The sequence below is a fragment of the Synchiropus splendidus genome, chromosome 9, assembly GCF_027744825.2.
Source record: "Synchiropus splendidus isolate RoL2022-P1 chromosome 9, RoL_Sspl_1.0, whole genome shotgun sequence".
Taxonomy (NCBI): domain Eukaryota; kingdom Metazoa; phylum Chordata; class Actinopteri; order Syngnathiformes; family Callionymidae; genus Synchiropus; species Synchiropus splendidus.
Window position 1 is genome coordinate 10469548 of NC_071342.1, and position 16254 is coordinate 10485801.

Sequence of the window (16254 nt, forward strand, 5' to 3'; positions counted from 1 at the left end):
ATACATTAAATCGAAATGAATCAATGCATGGCAGTGAAGTAATAGGTATGATTGAAGACAACACAAAAAAATCGCCTAAGACCTAAAAAAAACTACCTGTGTTTTATTTAGAATTCAAATGGACGAAAAAAAAATGTTATTTTGTTGTTGTTGTTTTTTTTTTTTGTTTTTTTATATATTTGATTGCCTGGAAATATAGTGTGTCCTGCACTTTATTTTCACCATTAACAACAAGTACTATTAAGAATAACGACATTGCTGTGCATTATGAACGACTGAAGTGCCCGGGATAACGACATCGGCGTGCTTGTGTTTCCAGCCCACTTTCCTCCGGGGTCTCTCACCGGCTGCCTCATGAATCGGAGTATGACGCGACCTGTCTGTCTCGGTGACGCTCCTTCTTTGTGCTTTTCACAAGTGACCAGACAGGCGGACACCCCCTAGTGGCGGCAGGCGATAACCACACCAGGTTGTGACAGAGAGGGAGGAAAATGGGTGGACGGAAAGTCCCCGAGTGGAAATCCCCTTGACTCGGGCTTTTCCTTTTCCTTTTTTTCCCCCCCTTACACAACTTACTCTAGTTTTTTGAACGGCTTCGCGGACTGCGGACGCCAGATAGAGCTGATTGTGGAGGAGGGAACAAGAGGGGTTGAATGGCGCCGAGTAACGCTGCGGTGAGGCTGAGTGAAGTGCCAGAGAGAGGACTAGCCTGAGCATCCGGGAGGGCTTTGTTGTTATCCCCACACATCGCACAGGTAAGGCGCCCGTACGCTCGTCCCTCGGCCTTCACATGTGGAGACACATTTCGCTCCGAGACCCATGTTTGGGACTGTGTAGCTCCAGCTCGGGCCTGGAGAGCAGTGTGGTCGTGTATGAGGGGGACATGGAGAAAGCAGGAAGCCCGTTCACGACTGTGGCTTTGACAGCCATTGTTTACAAAGACGTCACCCTCCGGCGGCTGCCGAGGCGTTTTTAAAACAGCTTTATGTGTGCTCTTTAAATAAATTCCTGGTGTGTTTGAACGCAACACAGTATACGAGCCGGTTGTCATTGGAATTACGTAAGCCCTTTAACGTCACAAACTCCTGTTATTGTGTTTTTGTCATCCCAAACCGCAGCTACAAACCAGGTGACTGACAACCTCACCCGGGTTCCTGAGATCCAGCAGCTGCTGCTGTTTTGGTGGAACAAAAGGCTACTCACGAACACCTTGTTAGGATTCAAATGGTTTGACAGTCTGGCCAAACTTCACCAGTGTTGTTGATCACCAACGTCTTCTGCTTGCTTCACTGAGGAAATGTGTACTTTAGAAATCCACGAACAGTTGCACTAGTTTTTCATGGTTACATTATCTTATATATAGTTGCATTTGCAGTGCATTTCGCCTGGAAAATCTTGAAATGAAAACCACTGGATGGTATCAATGCAAAATGCGGAGGAGCAGTAATTTTTTTTGTCAGTCTTTACTTTGTATTTTCTTACTGTATTAAGCAAACTACCAGGTTAAATAAATTTGCAGTGAACCAGACTTGTCTAACCAGTAAACATATACAGATCAATTTATTGACCTATATGTTTGTCCACATGTGTTGTTGCTTTGTGTTTGTCTTTAATGTCTATAATGTTACCCACGGATGGTCGGTGTGTGGACTGGGTGAGAGACTCAGAGTAGAGCCGTTGCTTCTCCGTGTTGAAAAGCATCCAGATGAAGTGGTTCAGGCATGTCACGAGGATGTCACCTGGGAGCCTCCCTTTGGAGGTGTTTCAAGGACGGCCAGCTGGAGGAGATCGATGGGGTCGACTAAGGACCAGGTGGAAAGATTAGATCTCTTCACTGGCCTGGGACTGTCTTGCGATCTCTCTTTTAGAGCTGGCGGACGTTGCCCAGGAGAAGGATGTTTGGTGCTACCTGTTGAAGCTCCTGCCCTGTGACTCGGCAATGGATAAATGGGATGTATGGATGGGAAATATTATAATTATATATAATTATAACAATCAAAACAAATGTGTGTGTGTGTGTTAGTTGTGTGGCTACTAGTATTAGAGGTTTGTCATCTGTGAAACACTCAACATTGATCCTTTTTTAGCTCTAACTTTAGGTTGATGGAGAACTATCACGTCGCCATGTTTCATTTACCTTTTCTTTTACCTTTGTATATGGTCAGAACAGAACAGATTAGATTGCCTTTATTTGTCCCTAAGAAAGGAGATTTTGCTAGTCGGCAGCTTAGTCAAGACAAACATTAAACATGGAAGACATACACAAAGCAACATTCCAACTAAACATAACAAAAAATACATGACATCTTAAGGATTGTGATTAGGTTGGTTTTGTTTATCAGGTAAGTCATATGTTGGTTCTGTTGGATGTCTATGTCTTTGTTAGTTAAAATACTGTATGTCAAAGAAAAGCAGGTGAGATGCTCTGACTTTATGACATTGTCACACTGTGCCAGTCAAATAAACAAACTTGGGAAAAAAATGGGTGTGTTACTAACATAGATGAAGGACCAGTGAAAAGGGCAACATATGGGATGGGATCCACCAAGTTGGCACGTGTTGCCTTCACATGCACTTTTAATGATAATTGTGGAAGTTCCTCTGAGGAACTTTGAATGTTCTCATCAGAAGTACAGTCTATTCTTGTTCTCCTTTTAACTCGCTGCATACCTTCTACCTAGCTACTGTTACTGCTTTGTATCTTTCGGTTAGCCCCAATTATCCAGAAAATATGTTTTCACATACATAGGTGTTACTTTCTGCTTCAGCTGGTGAACTGGTTCCTGCTGAAATGTCCGTGATTGGTGGCCTACTTTAAACTATATTATTAATCATCTTCTTTGCTATTTTTAGATGCAGAGAAAAGACACACCAGCTTGAGTGTAAAGACTAAAAATAACATCAAGTACATTTTCCCCAACCATGTACATTTTAAACGACAAGTGAGGGTTGAAAATACTTTTTTAAAACTCTGATCCACATTTTTCAAGTGTTTCTGACTGAATAAGCCTAGTGTTTAACTTGTGGGTGTATTTCTGGTCCTTTCTTTCTGGGCGTTTATTTTAGGGAATGTGGATGTTTTTATTTGAAAAATGAACTTTTACAAAGATCTTTTCACGTTCACTGTTGAATCCCGACCAGCCCTCCCAGCGGGATCATCCGCTGAGGTGGTTTCCCAAAGAAATTATTTGGAAAAGGGAATCTCCCCTGAAAAAAATCCCACCAAAGTGAGGTACTTTAATTTACTCTGTTGTAACGTCTCATTTCCTCTCTTCCCTGTCCAGTTTGCACTTTCAGTCTCCGGCGGCTGCTGCGCCTTTGTTCATCCTGCCTCCCCTACTCTCCGTCCACCTGGTCCACCATGTCGCAGGGGCAGAACTTCCTTCCCAAATTCCTGTTTGTCTCCAACCTGCTGAAGGCGGTGAAGATTCGCCAACGAGTGCCCAATGACGTGGTGAAGCCGACGTCCAGTGGTGGGCTGATGCACCACCTGCGGGGGATGCACCGCTACACGCTGGAGATGATCGCCATGAACCACTTCCCCCAGGCCTTCAGGGAGGTGGTCCAGGCCGCCATCCTGGACCGTGCCATGCAGGCATCACTGGAGCAGGAGAAGAAACTCAACTGGTGTCGGGAGGTGAAAAAGATGGTGCCTTTAAGAACCAATGGTAGGAATTAACTTTGAAACATTATCTGAAGCGATTCATTCGGTCTGGTACTGTTTCGTTGTGGCTCCGGACATGCTCATTCGACAAGATGACTCACAAGCTTGACGACAATGGAATGCTGGATGGCAAATATTCCATCTACTTGTCATTTAGCAGCTGCTCTTTTGGGTTTTCAAGTCATCGAGCTGAAGTCCTGATGTCAGTCAGCATATTGCCATGTCATGATTTCTGTTACGTGAACCTCACGGGGCACAGATACACGCTAATCGCTTCGTAACGGGAAATTCTCTCGTTGATATTTACTGTTGGCGGTGTTTCATGATCGACTCTTTCCACAGTCAGTCATTTTCTATCTCACGGGCAGGCCCCTCTTTCTCGCAACACGTGGAGTGTGAATGTCACTGACACCAAAGTATTTATATCCCTTGCGACTGACGGAGTTCTATTTTTGAAATTCACATTTCGCAGGTTTTCCAAATCATTGCTGACTCTCTGTAATATTCACTGGAGTAGCGAATAATAGCATCTATAGCAGCACATGAGCCTCAGATTTAGAATTTTTTTTTTTCGTTTAGAAATGTTTGTTGGATATGTCTTCTTTTATTTTTCCAGTTTACATTTCCTATGTGATCTGAAGTGTTATTTTTAATGGTTTTTACATATCAGAGTGTTGCACCTTCTCTTGTCGCCCCATGGGAAATGAACTATCGCCCAAATCTATAATTAAATTTAAGTAGCAAGAATAAGAGAAATCCTGTAAAAAAAGGGGAAGTTTATAGCAAATGAATAAGTCACTTGTGATATAAAAAACTGTTGATCTCATCTTTGAAATTCTTCGTTCTCTGGTGGATGAGGAAGCTCTTTTATTTCAATGTAAAAGTGAAAAAAAAAGTCAGTAGTTACTGGAACTCCCCCCTCACTCCCCCCTCACTCCCCCGCTGTCTCAAACTCACTAAGACCCCCTCGTTTGATGACTAACCTTATCAGACTGTTTTGTTGTTGCTGGTGAGCTTTATGGAATTTCCTGGTTTTGTCGAGCGTGATGTCATGAAGATGAGACAGAATTTAATGTCGGACTGTCTAACTCTGAAGGTCCCAGACGTGACTTTCAGAAAAGGACACGCGCACACACTGCTGAGTCACTGGAGCTCAAAACACATGGCGGACGTATTAGGCTGTGAGAGTCAGTTAATGTCCACTCATACAAGTGATTTTTGTTGTTATAATCACTGTATTATTTTAAGGGAATTTTTTTAGGGAATTACCACGACTTGTAGTTTCGTTTTTATATCCTCAACAGAAGACAATGGATAAGGAATCTCCCTGAAATCAGGAGAATCAGAGCAAAGCTTCATTTGTCCAGGTTTATGAGAAACTTCCAAGTGCACTTAGTGTCTGACGACAGCCAGTCACAAGTCAGGAGAAAACACATGCGATGCTGACTTAGAGATTGTTAGTGCTTCTAAATGGCACCAAGAAATGACTTTATGCCAATGTCATCATGCATTTTAAAACGGCTTGACAATGTTATGAAACTTGACTTTGTTCAGACTTTTATGTTGACGCACTGAAATATTGCGATATTGATATTTTATGTGGTTATTTGTTGAATATATACTTGTTTGAATTAATCTAAGCTCTCATTGCTGGTCGGCAGCAACTAATTCAGCACCTTGTTATGGGCCATGAGGTCTTGCTTTTCTCCAGAATGAAACATCAGCTTTCCGCACCATTCAAATGACAGACAGGAGCCATGCTGTTTGTAGGATGTGCCAAGCTAGATCAAGTCCTCATGGAAGACATTACACCTACAAACATGCTTGTCCATGTAGCATTACAGCGTTGTGGTGTTTTCCCTTAAAATACAGGCTCTAGTTAACAAATGTATTAAGAGTATCACAATATACTGTGATGTATTTGGACACGTATTGTATCGCCAGATACGAGAATAACCTGACTCTACTCAGGATGTAAATACGGTAAGAAATTGCCTTTGTTTTGTAGCAGATAATATCCCATTTATTAAAATCTCTAAACAGAGATTGCACAGTGTTGCGTACATTTTTACCTCATACATTTAGGCAACCAGAGTGCGATTGACTTGTGTGAAATCTTCCAACTCCATGAATGCTTCTCCTACTTCTCGGCTTTAACTAATAAAGTCATTTCAAAACACGTCCCACAGCTCTAAAATATTATACTAATATCCGACTTCTTGTTAAATATAACATTCCCCAGAGAAATTATATTTTATTGCAATTCCGGTCTCTTCAATATCCTTGGGTTTTTCCCACAATCCGTCTCATGTCTGTCATGTGGCATGAACTGCCAGTAACTTCTCAGCCACATCTTGATGCTCCAAGTTGAGTTTTTGAAACTGCTTTGCGACCTAATTTGTGAATAAAAGGACGTCATGATCACCAGGAAGGAACTATCTATTTTGAAACTTTTATCTTCAAGAGCTTGTGACTAGTTCTCTATCACTTGGATCAACTTAGCTTTGATCTGAACTCATCCAGTAAAGAAGAAAAAAAACATGTTAGCTTTATTTTAATTCATTGGATTGGGTCATTTTAATCTAGGTTCGCAAATAAAGATGCCAGCGACTGATTTGTTTCTTGTTAGTACCCTTGCTTACTTCTGGTATGACTTCATCCCAGTGTGACGATTCATGAGCCAAGTCCAGGAGAGTGTAAACTCGTATATATCTTTAACTTTGACACTCACCTCTTAGATCCAGCCCAAAGCTGCCCACTCAGTAAGAAAGTCTCTGCAGTACGGCAGGAAGTTGGCCTCTGACTCTTGGTAGAGGGTAAGGGGCAGGCTGCCATGTATTTTGGCTGCTAATAAAAATAAGATAGTTTATTGTGTAACCACTCACCACTTAATTTTTACCCCGCTGTGCTCATTCCTTCGAAACCAAGCCATACACACATCTGTTCAAACTTCAGCATAATGTTGAGTTATTTATTTTGCCATCTGACTTCATCTCTAGTTTAGATGGAGATGACAACAAAAGCAGGGACATTCTGATCACAAGAGTTCCTTCCGTGACCGCCTGTATATCCTTTCATTAATCACAGGGTTGATCTGTTGTTGTTGATAGTGGCAGTGAAAAAAGACAGCATGCCTTGCTGTCTAAGCCCCGCCTCTTTGGAAAGTCCAGGACCAGCTGAGCAACACTGATGAGTCTGGATCATGAGAGAAAGAACACACACAAGCACAAAAGGAAGAACTTAGTGTGGCAGGAAATTCCTGCCTTTAGTGGGGCAACATGTTCTTTTCACAGTCATACATTCAGAAAACAAATTACTATATGCACTGGCAGTGCCACAGGAGAGACACAGGTTTCAGGAGCTCAAACCCAGCACACAAGGCTCAAGGATTTGACTGTCAAACCAGCGGGAAATGCTTTGCGCGTCTACTTTCATGTCGGGGTCATATAATAGTTTGCATACAAGCGAAGCGGCGGCCTGGAAATCCCCAGACTCCTGTTACACGTTCTGTGTGCAAGATAAAGCACACGAGAAGATGAAGATAGAGATTTCATTCACTGATGTCAATACTCTACAGTGATGCAAAACTAAAGAGCTAGTTTTGGCCTCAGTGTTTTAATCTTGTTTTCGGTAGTCGTTTTGTATGCTGTAACGTATACAAGACTGTAAAGCTGGTGTGTTTTAATGAGTCTTAATCTTATACTTTACGTGAAGCACTTATCTATAATGGATTATTTTAGTACACAAATAAGACATGATGCATATATACGACATTATAGAACATGTTAATGTTCATCATAATGCCAGGTACCTTATGGCAAGGTATTTTAAATAAAATAGTGGACTGAAACTAGTCTAGTTGAAGACAAGAGCCAAGAACCTCTAAGTGCGCTCTTATAAGTTGTCATACGTGAATATGATCATTTTCTGCAAAGCCCTATCAATGCAATATGATCCCTTATAATGCATTATAAATGAGACCTTAATATAAAGTGTAACTAAAAACCCATAAATATTATTGTGGAAATATAGCTCATCATGGTGGATCCGCGACACAGGAACTCTGACCAGACCTTCGTTTCAGCAAATGCATTTGGACACGGCGTCATTTTGTTTTGAGAATGGTTCTCGTATATAGAAAAAAATAAACCTGTGTTTGCTTGTTCAGGAGATGGGAACTGTTTGCTCCATGCTGCTTCCCAGTACATGTTGGGAGTCCAGGACACTGACCTGGTGCTTCGAAAAGCCCTCCACGGTGTTTTGAAGGAGTCGGACACTGGCGTGTTTCGAGCGAGATTCCAGGCGGAGCTGATCCAGTCACAGGAGTTCACGCAGACTGGTTTGAGATACACCACGACGGTGAGCCTGATTAATACGTTATATAGAGTGGAGTATTTCGACGTTGAAGCAAAGTTTGTGTCAACACAAGTTAAACAGATTTTGGTTGGACATGCCTGTGGACATTGCCTAAAGGACTCTGTCCTCTCTTCTTGAAAAAGATGGCAGGAAAGTCAGCTGAAGACTGCAGAGCCTCGAAAAAGGCAGAAACAAGATAAAAAACAATCCATCCAAACTTTCTGAATTTAACCAGAGCATGTATGTTATTTAATCATGAATAATAATCGTAGTAATCGTATGCCCACATACAAGAGTCTTCTTTTTTGCAAAAACTACCTTCTCAACAAAGACAATGTTGATATGCGTTATTCAAACATAATTTGGACACTGAAATGAGTGCCATAATGCAAGTCAAATGCATTAATGTTTCCTAATTCATGCTTTCTGACACTCTGAAGTCTGAGTTACCACAACAACAAACACTTAACCACATGTAAGGAAACGGTGACTATCATGCGGCTTGATGCCCATATCAAGCACAAACAGTGTTCAATGTTAAAGAGAGAAATACTTGTGTTTGTGGCAGAAACCTTTAGAAAGCCCTGAAGACGATGCAAATAAGAAAGAGAAGTGGTTAGACAGCTGACATTAAAATTGTACACTTTCAGAAAAATCTTAATACATTGAGCAATCGTCTATTAACCGCAGTCATTTCCACACGTAATGGTAATTTCCTCAATAGTCTGCTGATGTGGTAACATCTTTGGCTTTTTTAAACTGTTTTTCTCAGTTCTTGGTTAATCATTCTGTGTTTTCCTGCTCACAATTTCTCCTCACAAATTTTTATTCATGGAAGCGAACAGAAGATTCAGCATTTAACATCGACATCCCTGCATAAGTACCCACATTGGTGGCCCTCTTTTCTCCCCCTCGTTCTATCATCACAGGAGACTTAAGGATGCAACCACATGGATGTTTTCTTCATATGTGTATATTTAGAATGAATGTCTATCAACCATTTAAAGCAGTGTGCGTGTCTGTGTGGTTGTTTCCTCAGAACTGGGAAGAGGAGTGGGACAAGATAGTGAAGATGGCCTCCCCTGTCTCAAGTAGCAATGGCCTCCAGTTTGACTCCCTAGAGGACATTCACATCTTTGTCCTGTCCAACATTCTTCGTAGACCCATCATTGTCATCGCAGGTGCATGAAACACCCAAAGCTCTGGACCAGTCTGGTGTTCAGTGCTACTTCTGAATTAAACTTACCTTCAACTGCCTTCAACAGACCAAGTGCTGCGGAGTATGAAATCCGGCTCCTCCATCTCCCCTCTGAACGTAGGTGGGATTTATCTGCCTCTACACTGGCCGCCCACTGAATGCTACAAATATCCGATTGTGCTTGGATACGACTCGCAACACTTCGCCCCTCTCATCACGATCAAAGACAGCGGGCCAGGTACGGATCACGGTGGCCGTAGAGCAACCCGGTGAAGTCAGTACTGATTCTCTTTTATTTACGGAACTGTCAGAGATCCGAGCGGTTCCGCTCATCAACCCGGGGCGGGGGGGCTTCGAGGAGCTGAAAGTGCACTTCCTGATGGAGAAGGAGCAGCAGCAGAAGGAGCGGCTTCTGAAGGAGTACCTGCTTTTGATAGAGATCCCGGTCATCGGTCTGGGCTATGATGCGACCAGGATCGTCAATGCTGCACGGTACAGATTACACGATAGTGGAGAATAAGAACTATGTGAACTGCTCCCTTTCAATATCAAAATCTAGGGGCCTTAATAGATGAATTTAAGTCTGGAATTTTTGTGTGATTTTATGTGATAGTGACATGAATAAATGTTTAGAATTATGCCAATTACCCAATCCTCTATTAAAACATAACTTCTGCTCAACTTTCAATCACTGTTTAATATATTCAAGTTGACTTTTACTTTGTGAACATAGATTTCTGTAGTGTTAGACATAACCTGTCAAGTGAAAAAAAAACACTCTTGAGAGGTGTAATATAGACCTGTAGCTAGACTATTGTACCCTGCAAATTGACTTCATGACTTGTAATCCAGTGTTGGCTAAGATCAAGTGTTTGATTCCCCAGCCTGGACGAGGGAAACCTGCCGGAGGACATGAACCTGATGGAGGACTACCTGCAGCTGGTTAACCACGAGTACCAACGCTGGCAGGAGGACAAGGAGCAGGCGTGGGCTGCCCAACCGCAGCGCCCTCCACCCTTCTCAGTCTCTCAGCTGTCACTCATCGAGATCCGCTGCGCCACACCCAGATGCACCTTCTACGTGTCCGTGGACACTCAACCTCATTGCCATGAATGTTTCGAGAAGCGGCAGGCCACGACGGGAGTGGGAGCGAGGATAGAAGGGGTTGTGCAGACCAAGGGGGGAGGGGTTCAAGGTGGAATCGGGGTGATAAGTGGATCGGAGCCTGAAGTGAACTCCAGAGGAACCCGAGGCAGCAGCCCGCCATCCTCGTCGCTGGGCCGAGGGGTCATTTTGTCCAGTCCGCGCTCTGCGCCGCCAACAGCGCCCAGCCTCAGTTTGTACAGCGAGACTCACGCAATGAAGTGCAAGACCCCCGGATGCCTCTTCACGCTGAGCGTGGAGCACGACGGACTATGCGAGCGATGCTTCAACTCCAGACAAAACCATGGACCTCCTGGAGCTGGAGCGGCAGCTACTGGACTCCCTGGCCCCAATGGGGGACCGATTGCACCACAGCCGACCCAAGGTTCAGCTTGGACCCAATGGGGGGGTCATGGGGGAGAGACGGAGCGGTGCAGTATGTGTAGACAAGAGTCATTCAGGATATTTAATGGACTGTGTCCGCCGTGCATGCAGAGACAGCAGGCTCCAGAGAGAGGAGAGCAGCAGCCCAACAACACAAGAACTGAGGCCTCGTCTTCAAACTGGAGCCAAACCAGAGACCCTGAGAGGCCGTGCCTCACCCTCACACCCGGACACAACTCAGCGTGGCAGGCCCCTTTGGCCCGGCCGTGTAAAAGATCTGGCTGCCAGTTTTTTGGAACTCCTGAGAAATTGGGTTTCTGCACTATTTGCTACGTAGACTATCAGACCAATCACCGTAAGTAGAGAAGCAGCTTGTCTTGTTCTATATGTTTAGTAACACATAAAACAAATATTTGTTTAGATTAATTTAATATTATTAACATCATCCAACAAACTAGGCAGACAATAGGTGAAGTGCTTCCTTTTTCGCCTCTGGTGAGCTTCACAGACTTCAATGAGGAGGCTGAACCAGTTATTTGGCACTAGCCTGACCCTTCAACTGCCTGCTCAGATCAAATGGTTTTGAAAAATGTCAAACTATATATATATATACATATATATATATATATACACTGTATATATGGTTTATTTATATAGCAAACAGTACAGCAAAAATCCTGGTGTCGTAAATGGGGGTTCAATGAAACATGTTTTATATATACCTCCAGGAAGATGATGAAGTTTGAATGGCATTAATTTAGACTGAAAGAAAGACAGGTCAAGTCATTGAAAGAGTTAGTAAAAGTTATTTGGACCTAGGGCCTATTTGACCACTCATGTTCTGACACATGCTCCAGAAAAATAGTGCTCACACATCAACACCACTTCCTGTGGTTGCATCCTGCCAGTCAGTGTTTGTAATAGATGCAGGAATGCATAAAAGCAGGTCATCATTTGTTCATCAAATTCATACTGTACCTTCTTCTGTGGTTGTCCTTCCATTACAGACGGCCCAGGATTAAAATTTTAGTCTGCACCCACTTGGCCTTGCTAAAAGCAACAAATGTCATCAAATGTCACGTGGCTAGGTGTGCACATGTGAATTCATGATACTGACTCACCATTGGCTTCTTCCAGACCTAACACCTCCTCCCCCACCGGTCCAGACCCGCCACGGCTTGGAGGCAGGCTTCCAAAATGCGACCCGGTGTCGCGGGCCTGGGTGCGGTGCGGTCGGGAAGGCCATGCTGGAGGGATACTGTGACAAGTGTTACGTTAAAGAGCAAAGTGCTCGGCTCAATCAAGTGGCACATCGCACACCACATTCCCCTCCTCCGGTCGTGGTAAGCGCCGCAGTCTGCTGAGAACCTGGGTGAATCTGAGTTGACCTGTCCTCCTTTTGTCTCTTTTACCAAAAGCGGGAAAGAGCAACCAAACCCAGATCAACGCAGCAATCCCAGACCCAGACCCAGACCCAGACTCAGACACAGTGCCGGCGAAGTGGCTGCAGCAATGTCTCGCCGGGTTGCACAGACCTCTGTCCGGAGTGCCACACTCGCGGGCAGGGCAGGGAGGCGGGCCGACGGGCGCAGGCGCCCAAGGAGAAGTCGAAGCAGCGGTGTCGGACGCAAGGCTGCGACCATTACGCCAACCAAGAGAAACAGGGCTACTGCAACGAGTGCGACCATTTCAAGCAGATCTACCGCGGCTGAGCGCCCACTTGCCGCTGCCACAGTGACACTTTGCTAGCACGCTTGAGCTGCCGCTCTGCTGCCAGAGTTCCATGCCACTCAATGCACCTCTGACATTAACACACCAACTATCTAGTGACTTACTAGTAACCTTATGGCCTGAAAATCAAACCCTCCATGTAGAATGTGAAGAGAGCGTGTGTGTACATGGGGGGAGTGAGTGACTGCGTGTGAGTGTGTGTCTGCAGTAGTCATGGCCTACAGAATACCTCTTTGTGCAATTATTATCATCTGCTGTGCTTTGTGCACGTACACGGTGAGAGGTTCGGCCACACGTCGGAGCAACTTGCTAAACTCTTGTGTACAATATGTATTTAGAGGTGCGATGTGGATCGTGCCGGACAAGATGATTGTATGTCGACATGAGAAGCATCTGTAATTGCTTTCTAGACCACAGCCAAGGATTTTTAACCCCCGTCTGTCTCTTGTCAACCTGTCTGTGTGCCTGTCTGTCTGGCAGTCGTTCTGTACAAGTCTGGGGTGCAGTTGTCGGGGAAAGTCCAGTCTCAGATAAACAGAAGCAGGATGCAGAAGTGAGACAGGAACCAGGTGTAAACCGCGTGTGTGACAGCACGTCGTTGGCCATCACAATTGGTTGAATTTGTTCCTCTTAATTTAAATTGAATTATTTTATGTGATTGGCTTTGAACCAACATAAGGTGTGTGAGGGCAATGCACAAGGTATGAGGAAGTTTGAATGTCAATATTAACTCAGTCATGTAACAGTAAGTTAAAAAAAAAAAACTCCATGTGAATTAGCTCTTTATTCCTTACATGAATTAAACATACTATTTTGGCTTCCATATTCACAACATAAACCTAAACTTTTGTTGTTGAATATTGACATTTAAACTTCTATTAGTCATACGACAAGAAACTTGGAGTTTTGACCCGCTAAAACCTGCGCTGATCAAGCAAATCTGTTGCTGTAGAAATATGAGATTAAACGGTGCAAGACAGACAGGGCTGGCCCCCAGCTGGTTCTGGTGCTACATGTACAGAAACACAAGCCTCTCCATTGTAGCCAACACAGTCTTGACTGCAGACAGATATTCCAGTTGTCTCTCTCTCTCCGTCCTTTCATTTCCCTTCCAAAACTGATCTGTTGCCTTGGACCTTGTTTTCTAGTTCAGAAACCGCCTAAGCACCTAGCCGTTGACACACTTGCATACACTGTTTCAGTTCTCTCCAAATTGCTAACAATAGGAAGAACATAATGACAGGTGCAGCCAGACTGGAACGTTTTCCACATCAACACAGCAAACACGCACACATAAACACAGCTCTTTGAGATTGTTTGTGCCGCACCCTAGCCTGAGGCGACGCAGGTAAACCACCACACTGGATTTGCTGCACACAGCAATCTGTTCGCCTGCACTGGCTAATCTTTATCTGAATGTGTTTCTGTGCTTCAACAGCACATATTTGGGGCTGATCCTCCATATATTTTGCCTTTTAAGAAGTGATTTTTATGGACCAGTGGAGCCTGATCGTGAGTCAGACTCCCCTTATTTTGTGTGACTATGGATCTCGGTCCATGCTCTTGGACCTTCCAACCCGATGCCTCATCTCCAACAGAACCCTGCACATGTGTGCATTGGAAAACTGACATTCCTGTTTTTATTTGCCTGGGATTTTTTAATCGTATTTTAATATAGTTGTTTTTGGTTTCTGACAAAAAAAAACACACAAAAAAAGGAGCAACTATATATACACGTGCCATCAAACATTATTGTTACCTCGGACCAGCCTGGACCATACTGAACTATATGCCAGATGTCAACTAGTAGCATTAAGATTGAAGGTTATGACCTGTGTTCTCGTATAGTTCGGGCTCACAGAGGGGGATTGCTGCTCTGAAGCTGCGTTCGATTTGGCTCAGAAGTCTTCATTTTGGCGCTAAGAGTTGGAGAGGGCTTTGACCTTCTTTCAATATGTATATCAGGCGTCGGCTGCTATGAACTAGGAGGGGAGTGCTTAAAAAAAAAAAGCCTTTTCTGTTGTCATTTCTGAAGTAGTAACCTGACAAACACCGATTCGTGTGTTTCCATTTCCAAGAGGCAGAATCCGACCGTGCAATGCCTTAAAGCAGACGACCTACAGCATATCATCTTATAGTTTTGAGTCCATAGATGACTTCTGAGCACAAAGAGCGTAGCGTTTACCAACCACCAAGCTCAACCCCTGGACCCTGTGTTGACGAATCGGGAACTGCCTCAATCATCTACAATCTTTTCTAACTATTGCTCATCTAGTCTGTTCTAATGGGTGACATTTTCTGTACTGAACTACACAAGTGTATGGACTGGATTCTGGACAGGAAGGAAATCATAGAGCTCTGTTTGAGTTTCTTTCAACTGAATCGAGAATCGTCCGGCTGGACTCGCCAGTCCGCGCATAGATCTGCTTTAATCACCTCCAGACAAACCTTAACCAATCGAAGACCAGCTCGTGGTCATCTCACTATCAAGGTTTCTGAATTTTGGGTTTGGCTTAAGTTGCACATGTCGAAGCTGCTGCGAGGCATTTTGGGAATGATACTAGACTTGTTAAGGGACTTTCAAGCAGAGGGTGTAACAAAACATGCAAGAGTGCGGAGGTTCCGTCGTGCAACCTTTCAGCAGTATTGTATGAAAAAAGCCTGGTTTTCTTTGTCTAGTATTTATTCATATCAAAATATCTGTATTGTGTCATTCAATAATTATTTATATGTTGTCCTGAAATGAATTATTTTATTAAGAAATCTGAAATCTGACTACTGTTTTTCCTTCCACCTGTCACTTGGGTAGAGAAATCCTTTATATACTACTTATTCATGTTAGATCTACTCATCGAGGTGTGGCCATGAAAGGGTGAGTCAGAAGGGACGGGGATTAGCTCTACAGCATTAGAACATGAATAAGCAATAGAAAGGAAATTAAAAGTAATCGTGTAATAAATGTGAAAACAAGCCGAAAGGAAGAGCAAGTAAACACATTTTAATAACTAGAAAAGCGCCAAGCTGCCATTATCATCTACTTTCATTTTATTTCCATCATTGGATTCCTCTTTTAGCATCTGAAATGCCACGAATTCAACGAGCTAAATGTTATGTATTTTATATTTTGCTTCACAGTAGAATCAATAACATAAACAAGATGATCATGGCAATCATCGAGGTTCGAATGCATGGAGAAAGAAATGGCTCCGTTATGAATCGACAGAGTCAAGCAAACATGTGGAGGAGCTTCCAGAGCTTCGGCACAACAACCCAGAACGATTGGTCTCGTCGGGATTCAAAACTAAACAAAAAGAGAGTGGCAGTTTTGTACCGGAGGTTGACTTCCTCGTCCCATTGCCAACTGTTACTCTGGCATCTGATCACGTTATGTCTAGTTATTTGACTCACAGACACAGAAGCACCTGCCAAAACTAAATGAAATGTGCAGTATTGTCTGTATATTTTTCAGGAACAAGTTAATGGAAATAGAAAAAACCCTGAACTCTGATTTTTGGTAGCAGAATATGCCAACACAGAAAGACTTAATCATATAGGTCTAGATCAGGTCTAGGTCTTTTTTTTTTCCAGCTCAGCAAGAAGGCTTATCGTTGATAAGATATAATGTTTCTTGGATTTATATTTATAAATACTAAGCCATCAACAACAGTTGCTGGTTATTTAGTAATACCTACCAATACTGACAAAAGGCAGCCTCATTTTCAGCGGCCTCTAGCGCCCCCTGCACTCCATAATTGTTTCCTCTGAAAAACTAGTTCAG

The 16254-nt window shown here is 43.4% G+C and overlaps 1 protein-coding gene across 1 annotated transcript; it reads left to right on the forward strand.

Annotated features, from left to right (window-relative positions):
* The first annotated feature begins 428 nt into the window (after nucleotides 1–428).
* On the forward strand, nucleotides 429–15246 carry tnfaip3 (tumor necrosis factor, alpha-induced protein 3). The gene is made up of 9 exons (XM_053875207.1): nucleotides 429–755; nucleotides 3285–3668; nucleotides 7833–8023; nucleotides 9060–9201; nucleotides 9286–9456; nucleotides 9530–9710; nucleotides 10103–11100; nucleotides 11883–12088; nucleotides 12164–15246. Exons 2-9 carry the CDS (start codon nucleotides 3362–3364, stop codon nucleotides 12455–12457), a joined length of 2490 nt encoding a protein of 829 aa, XP_053731182.1. The 5' UTR covers nucleotides 429–755; nucleotides 3285–3361; the 3' UTR covers nucleotides 12458–15246.
* Nucleotides 15247–16254: the final 1008 nt, after the last annotated feature.